Here is a 14,251-nt window from a genome sequence, read left to right on the forward strand (position 1 = left end):
AATTTTCCTTTTTCCCCCCATGTCTCATAATTTTTTGTTGAAAACTGGACATTTCAAATAGTATAATGTACAACTCTGGAAATTAGATCCTTTCCCCAGGGCTTGTTATTGTTGCTTTGTTGTTGTTGCTGTTTATTCAGTGATTTCCCTGAACTATTTTTTTAAAGTTTATGTTTACTGTCATGAGTGGGCCTAACATGTTTGTTTGGTTGCTTAGAGGTCTGCTCATAACTGGGCAGATATTTTCTTAAGTACTTTACACTAATTGGTCTTTCAGCTTCTGCTGAGGGCTCCATTTGCATATTGACGTATTTTTTTAATGCTCTAGCAGGAAGTATGTAATTCCACCTTAGCTTCACCCCCTGCTTGTGCAGAGCCTCTTGATCAGCAAGAGTGAAAGATCAGGGCTTTCTGAGTTCTTTTATGGGCATGCACACAGCCCTGCACTTGAGTATGGCTTTCCAGATTCCAGGGAATACCTCAGAGCTTTTCAAAGCCCTCTGTGGACTTCTTGTTCCCCTTCTCTTCCTTTTAACTCTTTTGTTCAGCCTCTTGTTTGTTATTGCCACTTCAACAGCTATAATGTTAAATAATTATCTCTGTTTGGGGAAAAGGCTGTTTTTAGGGAGTGAGCTCAGAGTCGGATCAAATAAAGACTACCCCTGTGAGTGGGTGTTTGCAGGGAACGGCCAGACAGTTCAAACACTGACAATATTTTGTGGAGCTCTAAATCTTTTCTTCTTCTTTCAGTGGCTGCTGGCTTGCTGGCTTTCACTGCTATTTTGCATGTGAGAGCGTTGATTTTCAAGGCTACCATGGAGCTGGGGGAGGGGAGGGGAATATGGCAAGTGAAATCACCACAATTCTTGCTGTTCTTCCCAAGATTCAGTCCTTTTTTTTTTTTTTGTCTTTAAATAAACAATCCTCAGAATATTGTAATCCTTTGGTTAATTTCTAGACTTCTGAAAAAGTTGATTTTGACAATACTTCCAGGTTTCTAGTTGTTTTTAGGGAGAGTAGATTTTCAGAAGTCCTTACTCCACCCTTGTGGAAGTTTCTCATATTGACTCTTCACCATTCCCCAGGCCCAGAGAACTCCACTGGACCTTGATGAGTTCTGAGGCTTCTCTGTGGTTTCAGGCACATTTTAGAGTAGGCACTGGTGGCTGGTTAAATTTTCAATTTTCCCAGCCTCCACAGGTCCTCATCAAAATGGATCCAAACTGTCAGATTGACTCTGTAATTTATTGAAAGCTGCTCTGGACAGAAAAAGATGGCCTATAACTTCCACAATTAAGACATACCATAGGTGAAGGAACCATATAGAAGAGCCAAAAAGAAAACCTATAAAAAGGAGATGCCCTGCCTTCTAGGAAGTTAATCTGGAGAAACAGCTGTGCTGAAGCATAGAGACTCAACATGAAAAATACAGCAATGACTCATATATGTATGTATGTTAGCAAATAAAATTCTCATGGTTTTACATACCTATACTGCTCAGAATTTACTATAAGATTTGCCTCTTTCAACTGATTTCACACACTGAGTAGAGGACAAGGCACCCTCCATTATGATGTTTGTTTGTGGTAGTACTGATAAAGACAAGGACTTTTAAAGTCCTTTTCAGTAGTATTCCTAAGAATGCTTCTTACATTTCTCTATCTTCCCCCAAAGGAGTCAGGATCAGACTGGTATAGAAGAGTAGTCAAAAGCTTAGTCTAGCACACACACACATACACAGACACACCTTTCCCCAGAAAGACAGTAGGTCTTCTGGTCTAGGGAAACAGGTTTTAGTTCCTAAACCCAGGGACAAAGAAAGATTTCCCATGGGAGATAACAGACCCATTATTTGTCATCTTGTCTTCTTGAAACCCTCCAGCTGGGTGGATGTTCCCACCCCCACTTGTGGCACATTATAATCATAGAAGATAACAATTGTTATACCCACCTCCTTTCTGATGTTTTGAATAATCTTTTTAGTGCTGCCAAGGTACAATAGTGGCCAATATCAAGCTCTACTCTCTCTTTCATACATTGCCTAAAATCCGGCCTCCCTCATCATACTGCCCAATGTTCTCATGCTGGTGAGTGAGGAAATAAAGGACAAATGTGCCAAGTCCAACAGAGGACAGGCAGAAGGTATTTTTGAACGCCAGCTTTCAATTCTATAAAACCACAGAATTACAAAATAGGTGCAGCTAAACTTACTTAGAGGTTTTTTTCCAGTTGGGAACTAAGATATGTGTGTTTCTCAATAAGGAGCCATCAAGGTTGATCCTTCCTTAGTCTGTGTTTCAGGATATTGGGCAAACAAGCAGCTATACAATAGTGTCAGGCACTGAAGGTCTCCAAGTTGGATCTCTTTTCTGTTATGTCTCTTTGTTCAGTGGTAACTGTCATTGGTGCTAAAATTCCTTTGCCCCCATAGTTGTAATGATTAGAGTCTGGGGCCATGATAAAAATAAGGCCTCATCACAGCATCTTAGGAGAGTCCCATCATATCTGGTAGGACATATGATACTGGCACATGGATGCTGCCTAAAAAATTGGACATTCTGAATGCTATATAGGAAAAAAAAGCACCCCCTTCTCCAATTGCAACAGTTCACAGTCATCTCTCACTTTCAGCACCTTGCTTGCCACACAAGGATCTGCACAGGGTAAAGACAGGGTAGGATAACATTATCGGGAGAGATGGGAGGGATAAACTGGCTTCAACAGCTTTCACAGCAACAAACATTTGTCACTAAGGTCTTTGTCCATCATATTCTGGCTTCGAGCTCTCAGTATCCTATGACCTTAGATGCGACACCCTGGCACTTGTGTTCCTTCTCCAGCAAGCGGAAAGGCAAAGGCAAATCCTTCTAAGACTGAAGGGACTGCAGGCTGAACCCGGGTGATTGTGTTTAATGGTGAAATGTAAGGAGGCAGAGGAGTTTCTAACAGTGCTCCTCCCCAGCCCTCCAAAGACAAAGCTGTGCTTCAGCTGGGCTAGCTGTCCTTCCATCCTGTGGGGACATGAGGTAGAGTGGGGACAGACTGGAGGTGGGAAGGATGGGAGAGAGAGAATGAATAAGAGGTGGCAGGAGGTGAAGCTGGTCTGGTAGGGACAGGCCAGCACTGAATGCTTCTAACACTCACGGTGCCCATCACCTACCACATAAAGGATCCCCAGCAAATACACTCTGGTTTATAAGCTTGATCCCCAAATACCCAAGAATTTAAAGACAAGCAGGACTATGTTTTTCTGGAATGGATTGTAAAAAGATGGTGAATAAATGAAAAGAGATTGAGAAGTGTGTTCTCAGATCCGCTGAGACAACAGAGCAACAGTTGTGCACATGGCAGGACTGGTCACTGCCCCCTGAGGAGTGGGTTTTCTTAGTCAAATTGACACTTACCTTTGGCACCCCTCATCCTCCCCCAGACCCACCTGGTACGTTCCCTGTGGCTTTGCGATGATAGACGTCCCATCCCCAAAGGTGGTGCAGCAGCTACTGTCCTCGCAGTTGGTGATGACAGTGGCGTAGTGTGAACTTTCAATCCGCATGCACTTCACCTGCCTGGTGATCCTCTGAGGACCTTCGTCTGTGGGCAAATGCAAGGGAAGCAGGTCTGATAGGACGCACACATGGGGAACATGTCTGCCGTCTGACTCTGACCGTCCTCCTGCCTCCTGGCTACCTGGACTCGAAGTCATCCAGTGCTGAGAACTCACTCCATGGGGCTGGAGTGTGGGCTACTCTCTATGTCAACGCAGTCATTCTTCCAGAATATCTCTTAATTTAGTGTGCTCTTTTGTTCTCACCATTCTTTTTATTTTGAGAAATTGAAAACATCCAGAAAAGCACAAAATATAATTTAACTATTCATGCTCACTAATCAAAATTAACACTTGTTAATATTTTGCCATATTTTCTTCATTTTTTAATATGTACATAAGAGAAAAAATACAGATAAAGTTGAAGTTTACTGCTCTCCTTATCTCTGGGTTTATTCCTTTTTCTCACAATCCATTTTTATACTTTTATAAAAATGTATGTATCAAAAACAACATATAGTATTTTGTACACTTTAAATTTGCATAAGTTATATATTACTCTATGTATCATTCTACACCTGAATTTTTAACTTAACAATGTTTTGAGACCTTTAGCCATCTTGATATATATATGTGTGTGTGTAAATAGGTGCATGTATGTGTGTACTTCATTTCCTTTAATTGCTATATAGTACTCCTTTGTAAGCATATACCACATTTTATTTTTCTATTCTGCTGTTGATGGACATTTGTTTTCCCAATATTTTAATATTAAACTTGGTGTTGCAAGTAGCACCCCTATACCTGTTTCCTTGTTCAAATGTATAAGAGTGTCTTTCTATATATACCCAGAAGTAGAGTTAGTGTATCATATGATATGCACATTTTCAATTTACCAGATATTTTAAAATTGCCCACCCAAGTGGCTCTTTTAATTTTCACTCTAACTAGCAGGGTGGAAAGGTTCCTCTTTTTCCAGTCACTTGCCCATTTGTTGCACTTAATTTGGCAATGAAGCATTTAAACAAACTCTGGAATTAAAGAAAAGTGAGTCGGAATAATTTTTATTTAAAAATCTTTTTAAAATTTAGCTTAGGAAGGGTGGTAGGCTTTTAGATAATATGAAAGACTCTGGTTCATTAGTAGCTGCTGCTGGCTTTCCTCTTATATCACCTTTCTGATAATGAGAATTGTCAGAAAGAATTGAAGGAGGACCTACCTGAGGTCACCTATGTATGCAAATTAGATTCCTTAAGGATCAAAGGAAACAGGTCTGAGATCTAATGTGCAGGACAGTTGAGTCATGATTATTAACTTTTAGTTGCTACCAATCCAGGCTGTAAGTTTTTAGTGGTAAAAATGGAAAAGGCACTATTACTATCCATCAGCCAACTAGAGCCGTTATCACTTCCACGTCAGCTTAGGCTAAAGAGCATAATAAAGGGCCTCATTTGGATTGCATGAGTATTCTTTGGTTGACGTGAATTCTTCAAAAAAATTATTTTTTCTTATGTGTATTTTCAAAAATCAGTGAGGTTTCTACCTACCTTATTGTAAAGACATAGAATATTGTAATCTACTGGAAAAAGAATTTGAAAAAGAAGAGATACATGTATATGTATAACTGAATCACTCTGCTGTACACCTGAAACTAACACAACATTGTTAATCAACTATACTCCAATATAAAAGAAAAATTTTTAAAAAAGAAAAAAAAAACTTACCTGTCTCTTGATCATCCGGAGAAATAATCTGATCTTCAAAAACTTGATAAAAGGTTGTGATTCTGGTACCATCAGCATGATCCACTATCCGAGTACCATCTTTCTTTTCAATGATAATCACTTTGTCTTCTCGAGTTGTCATAACCTGAACATACAAAGGCAGAACACCATTAGTTGGTCAGGTGGTTAATCCCAAGTGTGCTTATTTTTACACCCCATTGATTACCATCAAAATCCTGGTTATTTAGAAGTAAAAGTTTTATCTCATCTACTTGATCTAATATTTATAACAATCCTGGGAGGCAGGCAACGATATCCCCATTTTATGGATGAGGAAATTCAGGCTTAGAGAAGTTACGAAACTTGCTGAAGGTCACTCAGCACGTGCCAGAGCTGATGCTGTACTAAGACTGTCTGACTTCAAAACTGGTGCTTCTTCCATGGTCGCACATTTGACATACCTGATCTGACCCAGGTATGTCCAGGAAAATTGTCCCAGGTCCTGCTCCCTTGGAAACTACAGGTTTAAGATAAGCAAGGGACCACTGGTGTCTGTAGTGAGGGTTCTGATGTGGTCTGGTCTCCCCTGAGGAAGCAATGCCAGAGCTTGGATTTTGTGTGTCGGTGCAGGGGGCGCAGCATGGGTGAAAAGGGGTGCTAGACACAAAGGACCCCAGAGAGCAATGGGCAGAGCGGTGAGAGCAAGGTTAGGAGTGAGGGACCAAACTGGGAAGATTATTAAGGACACAGTCTTTATCTCAAGGCAGGCAACTCAGTAGTGAAGGGTTTTAAGTATGTGGACTAGAGTAAGAAACACAGAAAAAATTCATTTAGTCTTAGCAAGTACTTCAGTCTGAAAGAACACTCAGACCTTTGTATCCTGTAGCTAAATGGTTCACCAGAGAAGTTCTAAACTCCCAGCTGTGTATGTGTGTGTGAAGATGTGGCAGGCATGGAGATGCATAGCCCAGATCTTCCTTCAAGACAGGATTTGCTCCCCAGCTGTGTGGAGTGAAGTTGGCAAACAGCCTCCAGATGTCAGCTCTTCCAGCATCTGCCTCAGCTGCAGAGAGATGCTTTGCCTGACTCACATTGTTCCAGGTGAACTGGGCCCAGTGACTGAGTGAGGCAGGGGTACACTGATATGGTTCCTGCTCCCAGACTTGGGACATTGGGACAGATGACACTGGCTTCTGAGCTCCTGCCAGCTAACCAAGGCTTTGTGGGGTCTGCATCACAGCTCAGCTTCTCCCTCTGTCCAGTCCTGCTGTCTCCCCATTCCTTTCACAAATGGTGTCCCTTATAAATATCTTGTACCAAAAATTTCATTTCAGTGTTTGCTTCTGGAGACCCCAACTGTCAACAATGTATTAAAATATCTTTTTATAGTAGGCAGAAATCACTATAAGAGAGAAGTGCACACTGATCATTATTTTAAGTTCTTATCTTTGGCACTCTCAGCCAGTGGTAGATACAGATATGTATATCTGTCTATCTATCTATCTATATCTATCTATCTATCTATCTATCTATCTATCTATCTATCTATCTATTGAATATGTATAACGAGAAATACTGCTGTAGAATGCAGTGACTGAGAGCATGGACTCTGCAGTTAAGCTGCCTGAGTTCAAATTCTGGTTCCACAGCTGGCTGGGTGATTTAGGCAAGTTGCTTACCTTCTCTGGGCCCTAGTTTCCTTATCTGCAAAATGGAGCCAACACTAGTATTCCTCAGAGATGTTATATGGATTAAATGAGATAATGCTGGTAAAGTAATTCACACTTAATTGGTCATAAAGTTAGCAATGATAAATACTAGCTCTTTAACTCATTTATTTATTTTGGCTGTGCCGCATAGCTTGTGGGATCTTAGTTTCTCAACCAGGGATCGAACTTGGGCCCTTGGCAGTGAAAGTGCAGAGTCCTAACCACTGGACTGCCAGGGAATTCCCTATCTAGTTTAGATATTCACAAATTATTATTTAGAATTATTCCAACATTTTATAACACCACATAACATTGACATTTTCTGATCACCATAGGGTAAGATAATCATTATTTTTAGTGGTGGCAAGAACACAATAGAAAGAATATTTACTGAACACCTGATGGTGCTAAATCTGGTATTAATCTTTTCAACTATTTTAGGTAATGACTATTATTTCCATTTTAGGAGTAAAGAAACCTAGATTAGAAACATCCAAAGTCATATATCTAGTAAGAAGTGTGACTTGGGGTTCAAACCCATGATTACCTCACAGCAAGGTCAGTGCCACTCCTCTAAAATGTGATACTTCATGTCAGATATCATGAAAACACACATCCATTCTCAATTTTGTTTCATATGATTATTGCCCCTTATTTGCATAATGGTTAAGCATATGAGACCTAGAATACAACCTGGGGGTCCACATTCTGAATCTACCACCTGCTGTGTGATCTTGGAAAAATTATTTAGCTTGTCTGTAGCTTAGTTGTCTCATATGTAAAATGGAAACAACAATAGTTTGTTGTGAGAATTAAACAAGTTAGGATGTGGAAAACACCAAGAACAGGGCCTGGCACACAGTGAGCGCTCAATAAATATTATTACTATTGTTGTGATTGCAATTTCACTGTTGGGTGTCTATGCTTGAATCCAGGCTCCTGGATCTTGGTTTGTGCTTCCATAATGATGCTAGGTATCAGTAAAGGAAATTGAGTGTCATTAACTAAGAAATATTAATCAAATTTGCATATTAAGCCAAATAATCTGTATCAGGGCTGAATTAAAGTGAGTCATTTGAAGTGACCAAAAAAAAACCATCCTGAGATGATATGTATCTTGAGTCTCACAACAAAGAACTAGCAAACAATGTAAGAGATTATGAAATTATTTCAGAAGTAGGCTGAAGAAGAAAGGAAAACGCATTTGGTTAGATAATGGAATTTATCTCAATAGCAAGCAGACATTTTGCTTTCGACTATCAGCATGTGGTTGTAAACAAGTGCTGGAAGTCCAGAAACCAGAAATAAGGCATGCAGGAAATTCTTTGTCTTGTTAGATTTAGAGGGTGCTGCAAAGCTCCACATAAGATATTAGAGGAATAGCTGAGGAATGGAAAGAGCCCAGTTTTTAGTCCCAACGACTGGTTCTAAACCTGGCTCCAGCACTTCCTGGTCACATTACTTAACTTGCTGAGGCCCAGCTTCCTCATTTGTATAATATACACTGGTGTGAGGCCTGAATGAGAGAATGTATGCAAACCCCCTAACAGAAAGCCTATAGAAAATGCTATTGTGCATCCCAGGGGTTTCAATTTCACATCCACTTGACAGATAAACAAAACCGTTATTTACTATACCACTCAATTGTCACTTTTTCTTAAGTTATAAATAAAATCTTTTTTATAGTTGCTTTGTGGTGGTGTTGAATTTTTGAGTTATTTAATGTGGGCATCTCATTAAATATACCATAAATTATTTGAAGTCAAGGATCATGAACAAATTTCTATAATTCATGTCAGGTACACACAAAAAGTAGGAATAAATCATAGCCCCTCACTTCTAGAAGATAAGACATATAAACAAATACATTCAACATAAAGAAATATAGGATATCATTAATCATATGTCTTAAAAGTGGAATAGAAAATTCATGATTTGTCTCTCACTTCAAGAATTAGTATTTCATGATACACTATGCTGGTCAAATGAACCACACAATATTTTTAGATTTGGAAAGATGGATCCATCCATTCATCCATACATCCACTACTTAACAAATAGTTATTGAAAATTTATTATTTGACAGGTATTCCTCCATGTGTTGTTTCAGAACCCTAACGATTTAGAAAAATTTGTAAGATATAATAGTTTGCCATACCGTTCCATTGACAGGATCTGTGGTTTTAAAGGATAAAAATGGGGCCAAGTCTGCTACTCTTTCTAATCCTTTGGTGCCAATCCGATTTCCTTGAGGTGTAGTTGTAAACCAGGTGCCTAAGTGAACCTCCATAGGAGTTACTGTTTGAATTGTTTCTGGGGGAGGTTCATGGCTTTCATTTTTATGTGCCATTGATGACTGATTTTTCTGACTTTTTCCTGTGGAAGTTCAAGTAAAATCAAATACAACAAATCAATTATACTCCAACAAAAATTTTAAAATTTTAAAAAAAATTTAAAAAAATCAAATGCAACAATATAACTATAATATCGCTTATATAGAATTATTCATTAAGTTTCAATACAGTGTAGGTTACCTCAGACACATAGAAATTCTAAGTGGTATTCATCAATTATATTATTTCTCAAGAAGCAAAAATTTCAGGTTATAAATATCTTAATCTTGGCACTTGAACCTTGGCTGGATTCCCATCACCTCCCACAAACATACACGTGCATACACAGCTCACTCTCCATGGCACAATACCCATTCTTGTCAATTTCTGTACACTTTTAGGTCTTGCTTACATCTCCCTAGATTCCAGATTTGGGGTCCTGTACCCTGGTTTTCAAAGCCTCCATTTTCTCCTGTGTATCTCTGAAATTTTCAGATTCCTTTTTTTGACTTATTATATTCTAGTATAATAGCGTATAATTTTAACTCTTCATTCCTCTGATTTTGTCATTTTTTTCAGTCACAGGAAACATCTTTCTTCAGCCCTGGATCTGGAGAACATTACCAATCAAGCATATCCTTGGCCTCTCATATGGAGAGGATTTGTACAGTTTAATTACTACATTGATAATCATCTGATACACATCCCCCTGTCAACCCCTCCCCACCCCCATTCAATTAGAACAGGAAGATAGAACTGAAGAAACCCTCATGGAACCCTGTAAATATTATCTCAATCCCTCTATCAAGGTAGATTTACTCCATTTGTATGAATAATAACGAGTAATCTGTAGGCAAAATTTGCCAGTGTTGCCAAGCCTCGATGACGGAGTAAACTCAGACTGAGAAAAAAATTACAAAAAATATAGTAAAGGATTGTTGCCTCCAGGAAGATCCTTTAGATTCAGACCATGAAATGTGCATCGGGGCATGGATCTTGGTGTAAGATGCAGACTCAACTAATTGGGGGAACCAAAGAAGACAGATATATTTAGCTAAGCCTTTCCATTGTCCTAAGATTTAATTTGGACCTATTTGTATTTCCAGAGCATTAAAAGAGAACCAGATAGACCTGTAGAAATTATTTAGAATGAAGCTCAGAGAGCCAATGTGATAGAAGTAATGAAAGAGAGGTAAAAGCTCTCTAATACACATTTAATTGGAATTCTAGAAGAAGAAGAGAAAGAAATGGATCATAAACAATATTTGAAAAGATAATATTGAGAAAGTTCCACAAGGAATGAAAGATACTAATTTACAGATTCAAGAAGCCCAATGTATTCTCACTTGGATAAATAAAAAGAAATCCACACCTAGTTAAATCATATTGATATTATAATAAAAAAGAAAATATTTTAAAGGCAGTTAGATTGTCTAACAACAATTAGACTTACAGCCAACTTTTCAACAGCAACAGTGGAAGCAAGAAAAATATGAAGAATTATTGTCCACATACTGAGAGAAAATACCTGTCAATCTAGAATTCTACACCCAGTGAAATTATTTTTCAAGAATGAGGACAACATAAAGACATTTTCAGAAAATATCTGTTATGCAATAAATAGCTTAAAACTTCCAGTTAAAACACAAAAATGTCTAATTTTTAAAACATACACCTATATGCTGCTCACAAGACACACTTTTAAACACAAGCCATAGAAAGTAAAATAAAGTGTGGAAAAAGTTATACTGGAAAAGTATTAAACAATAGCTGATGTAGCTATAATAATATAAGCAAAATCAACATTAGAGTAAAAAAGAATCCTAGAATAAAAAGTCATTGTGTACTGATAAAAAGTTAAATTCCCCATGAAGATAAAACAATTCTAAATTTGTAAGCATCTAAAATCATATCCTCAAAATATATAAAGGCAAAGCTGAGAACTATAAAAAAGACATAATTATTTCAGAGAAAATAAATATGGATTAAACTATAAGGAGTGAAGAGGCTATTCTCCCCTTTCAGGAAATTTAAACATACTTCTGCTGAATAAGTTGACATTGTACATTAAAAAGTCCATAAGGATATAGAATAAGAAATGTCAAAGTTTGAATGTGAGGCAAATATGGCCTACTGTCTGTTTTTGTACAGTCTGTGAAGTAATAATTCTTTGTACATTTCTGCATAATTAAAAAATCAAAAGAATAATATTTTGTTATGTATGAAAATTATATTAAATTCAAATTTTAGTGACCATGTAAAAGTTTTATTGGAACACAACACAGCATGCTCATTTGATTATGTATTTTCTAAGGCTACTTTTACACTACAATAGCAGAGTTAGTAGTTGTGATGGAGACCATATGGTTCGCAGTGTCTAAAATATTTACTATCTTGCCCTTTACAGAGAAGTTTGCTGAACCTGGATATAAATTGGACAACACAACTAACAAATTTGATCTAACAGATATAAAGAGAACTCTGTAACCTGCTGCATAAATATATATATATAAATAAATAAATTAAATTAAATTAGAAAAAGAGAACTCTGTACTCAATAGCTGCAGGATATATGCAGTTTTCAACTTTTCAAACACAGACAGAATTTTTTTAAAAACTTGACCATATCCATTCCTCTGTCAATGGACATTTAGGTTGCTTCCATGTCCTGGCTATTGTAAACAGTGCTGCAATGAACATTGGGTACATGTATCTTTTCGAATTATGGTTTTCTCCAGATATATGACCAGGAGTGGGATTGCTACTTCATACGATAGTTCTATTTTTAGTTTTTTAAGGAACCTCCATACTGTTCTCCATAGTGGTTTTACCAATTTACATTCCCACTGACAATGTAGGAGAGTTCTCTTTTCTCCACACCTTCTCCAGCATGTATTGTTTGTAGACTTTTTGATGACGGCCATTCTGACCGGTGTGAAGATGTCATACATGTATACCATGGAATATTACTTAGCCATAAAAAAGAATGAAATAATGCCATTTGCAGTAACATGGATGGACCTAGAGATTATCATACTAAGTGAAGTAAGTCAAAGACAAATATCATATGATATCACATATGAAAAGATGCTCAACATTCCTAATCATCAGAGAAATGCAAATCAACCACAATGATGTACTATCTCACACCTCTCAGAATGGCTATCATCAAACAGAACACAAATAACAAATGTTGGAGAGGATGTGGAGAAAAAGGAACACTTGTACACTGTTGGTGGGAATGTAAATTGGTGCAGTCACTGTGGAAAATGTTATGGAGGTTTCTCAAAAAACTAAAAATAGAACTACCATATGACCTAGTATATCATTTCACTAAATTTTGAGTTATCAAAAAAAGAATTCACTTTGCCTCTATACAATGTTACTGGATACCGTGGTGAGATGTGTGAATCTGAGAGAAAAAGACTAAATCTTAGTCTCACAGATCATTAAAGCCATGTGAGAAATTGAGAAAAATTTGTAATGCCTGAGAGACAGTGTAATTTAGGGGTTAGTTGCCCAGACTCCAATCCGAGCTTTACCACTTACTAGCTGAGAGACTTCAAGGAGGTTAGTTAACCTCTTTGTGTCTCAATTTTCTCATCTGTAAATTGAGATTATTAAGATACACACCTCACAGAGTTGTTGTGAGTATTCACTGATTTAATATTTTGAAGTATCCAGAATTGTGCCTGGTACACAAGCACACGTCTCCTATACATACAGATCTCTTAAAATGAAAATGATGAACATCCCACAGTAAACCAAGGAAAGATGTGAATAGAAAATTAACAAAAAGAAAAAAAAAAGCAACAAACATCTTTAAATGTTTAATCTCATCAGTAATCAATGAAATGCAAATTAATATAATAATAAGATGCATTAATTGTCTATCAGACTGAGTAGCATGAAAAGAATGACAATACCCGGCATTGGCAAGGGTATGAGGAAGCAGACATTTTCATACTGTGCTGGAGGTAGGGGTATAAATTGCAAGTGTCGTGGAGGGGAGCAAGTCTGTAATTTAGATTATGGTAGACATGGTTGATTGCTTACACGACTCTTCTCCACCTTCCTTTTTCCTTACTAGTAGTACTCATCTCCTGAGAAAAAAGCCAAAAGTTTCAGATGCTGTTTTCCCAGCCTAGGTCCCCAACCAGGTCTAGTCAATGACTTATAAGAGGAGACCCACTGGGGGTGGGGGAGACTGGTGTAATCTGGGGCTATTTTCCTCCCTGATAAAGAGAGACACTTGAAAGCTCTTGTGTTCACCCTCTTTCCTTTCTGCTTTGGAAGTTACGACATGAGGCCCTCGTGCCTGGAGCTGATGTGGCCCTCTTGCGATTTCGGGGAAAAGAGTAGGACAGAGAAGCCTACACAGAGACTTGATATCACTGATCACTCACCTAACCCTAAAAGAGTAGTGTAGGCATTAGAGCTAATGTCGTGTCAGAGTACATGATGACGTAGGAAAATGTTTCCTATTTATTACATAGAGATAAAAGCAATTCATGAAACAATGTGTAATGCTGTGATTCCCACTGAAATTTGCATGTATTCAATGAAAAGATAAGTGTAATAATAATAATATTGAGCATTTATTAAGCCCTTGGATTTATTAAATCCATGATAAATTGAGAGGCTTCGGTTATTACCTTTCTTTGTGATGACAGTCTCTGATGGTGCTGTTTCTGATTTTTGCTGAGAAACCGTGTCCATCAAGTCCCCGCTGTGAGGGCTTGCTGGCACATCAGCAGGAAGACCAACAGGCCCTGAATTGGGACTACTGCTCACAGTACCATCTGCGAAGAGAATCTGAAGAAAAAGCAAAAAATTTCAGCATTCTCAGAAACGAGGAAGAAACTGGTTAACAATACTGTGTGTCAAACTGAAATAGGTTAAAAATAACTCAAAGAAATGCTATTTGCCGACATCCAGACT

At 37.8% G+C, this 14,251-nt stretch overlaps 1 protein-coding gene across 1 annotated transcript in view; it reads right to left on the reverse strand.

Moving 5' to 3' along the window:
- The window catches only part of SPAG17 (sperm associated antigen 17), a 220,660-nt gene that overhangs the window by 61,158 nt on the left and 145,251 nt on the right, over window positions 1–14,251 (reverse strand). The window contains exons 28-31 of the mRNA XM_059928865.1: window positions 13,966–14,125; window positions 9,136–9,353; window positions 5,269–5,413; window positions 3,437–3,591 (exon numbers count right to left, since the gene is read on the reverse strand). Coding sequence (XP_059784848.1) covers window positions 3,437–3,591; window positions 5,269–5,413; window positions 9,136–9,353; window positions 13,966–14,125 — 678 coding nt within the window. The remainder of the gene's footprint in view (window positions 1–3,436; window positions 3,592–5,268; window positions 5,414–9,135; window positions 9,354–13,965; window positions 14,126–14,251) is intronic.

The sequence above is a fragment of the Balaenoptera ricei genome, chromosome 1, assembly GCF_028023285.1.
Source record: "Balaenoptera ricei isolate mBalRic1 chromosome 1, mBalRic1.hap2, whole genome shotgun sequence".
NCBI classification, from domain to species: Eukaryota; Metazoa; Chordata; class Mammalia; order Artiodactyla; family Balaenopteridae; genus Balaenoptera; species Balaenoptera ricei.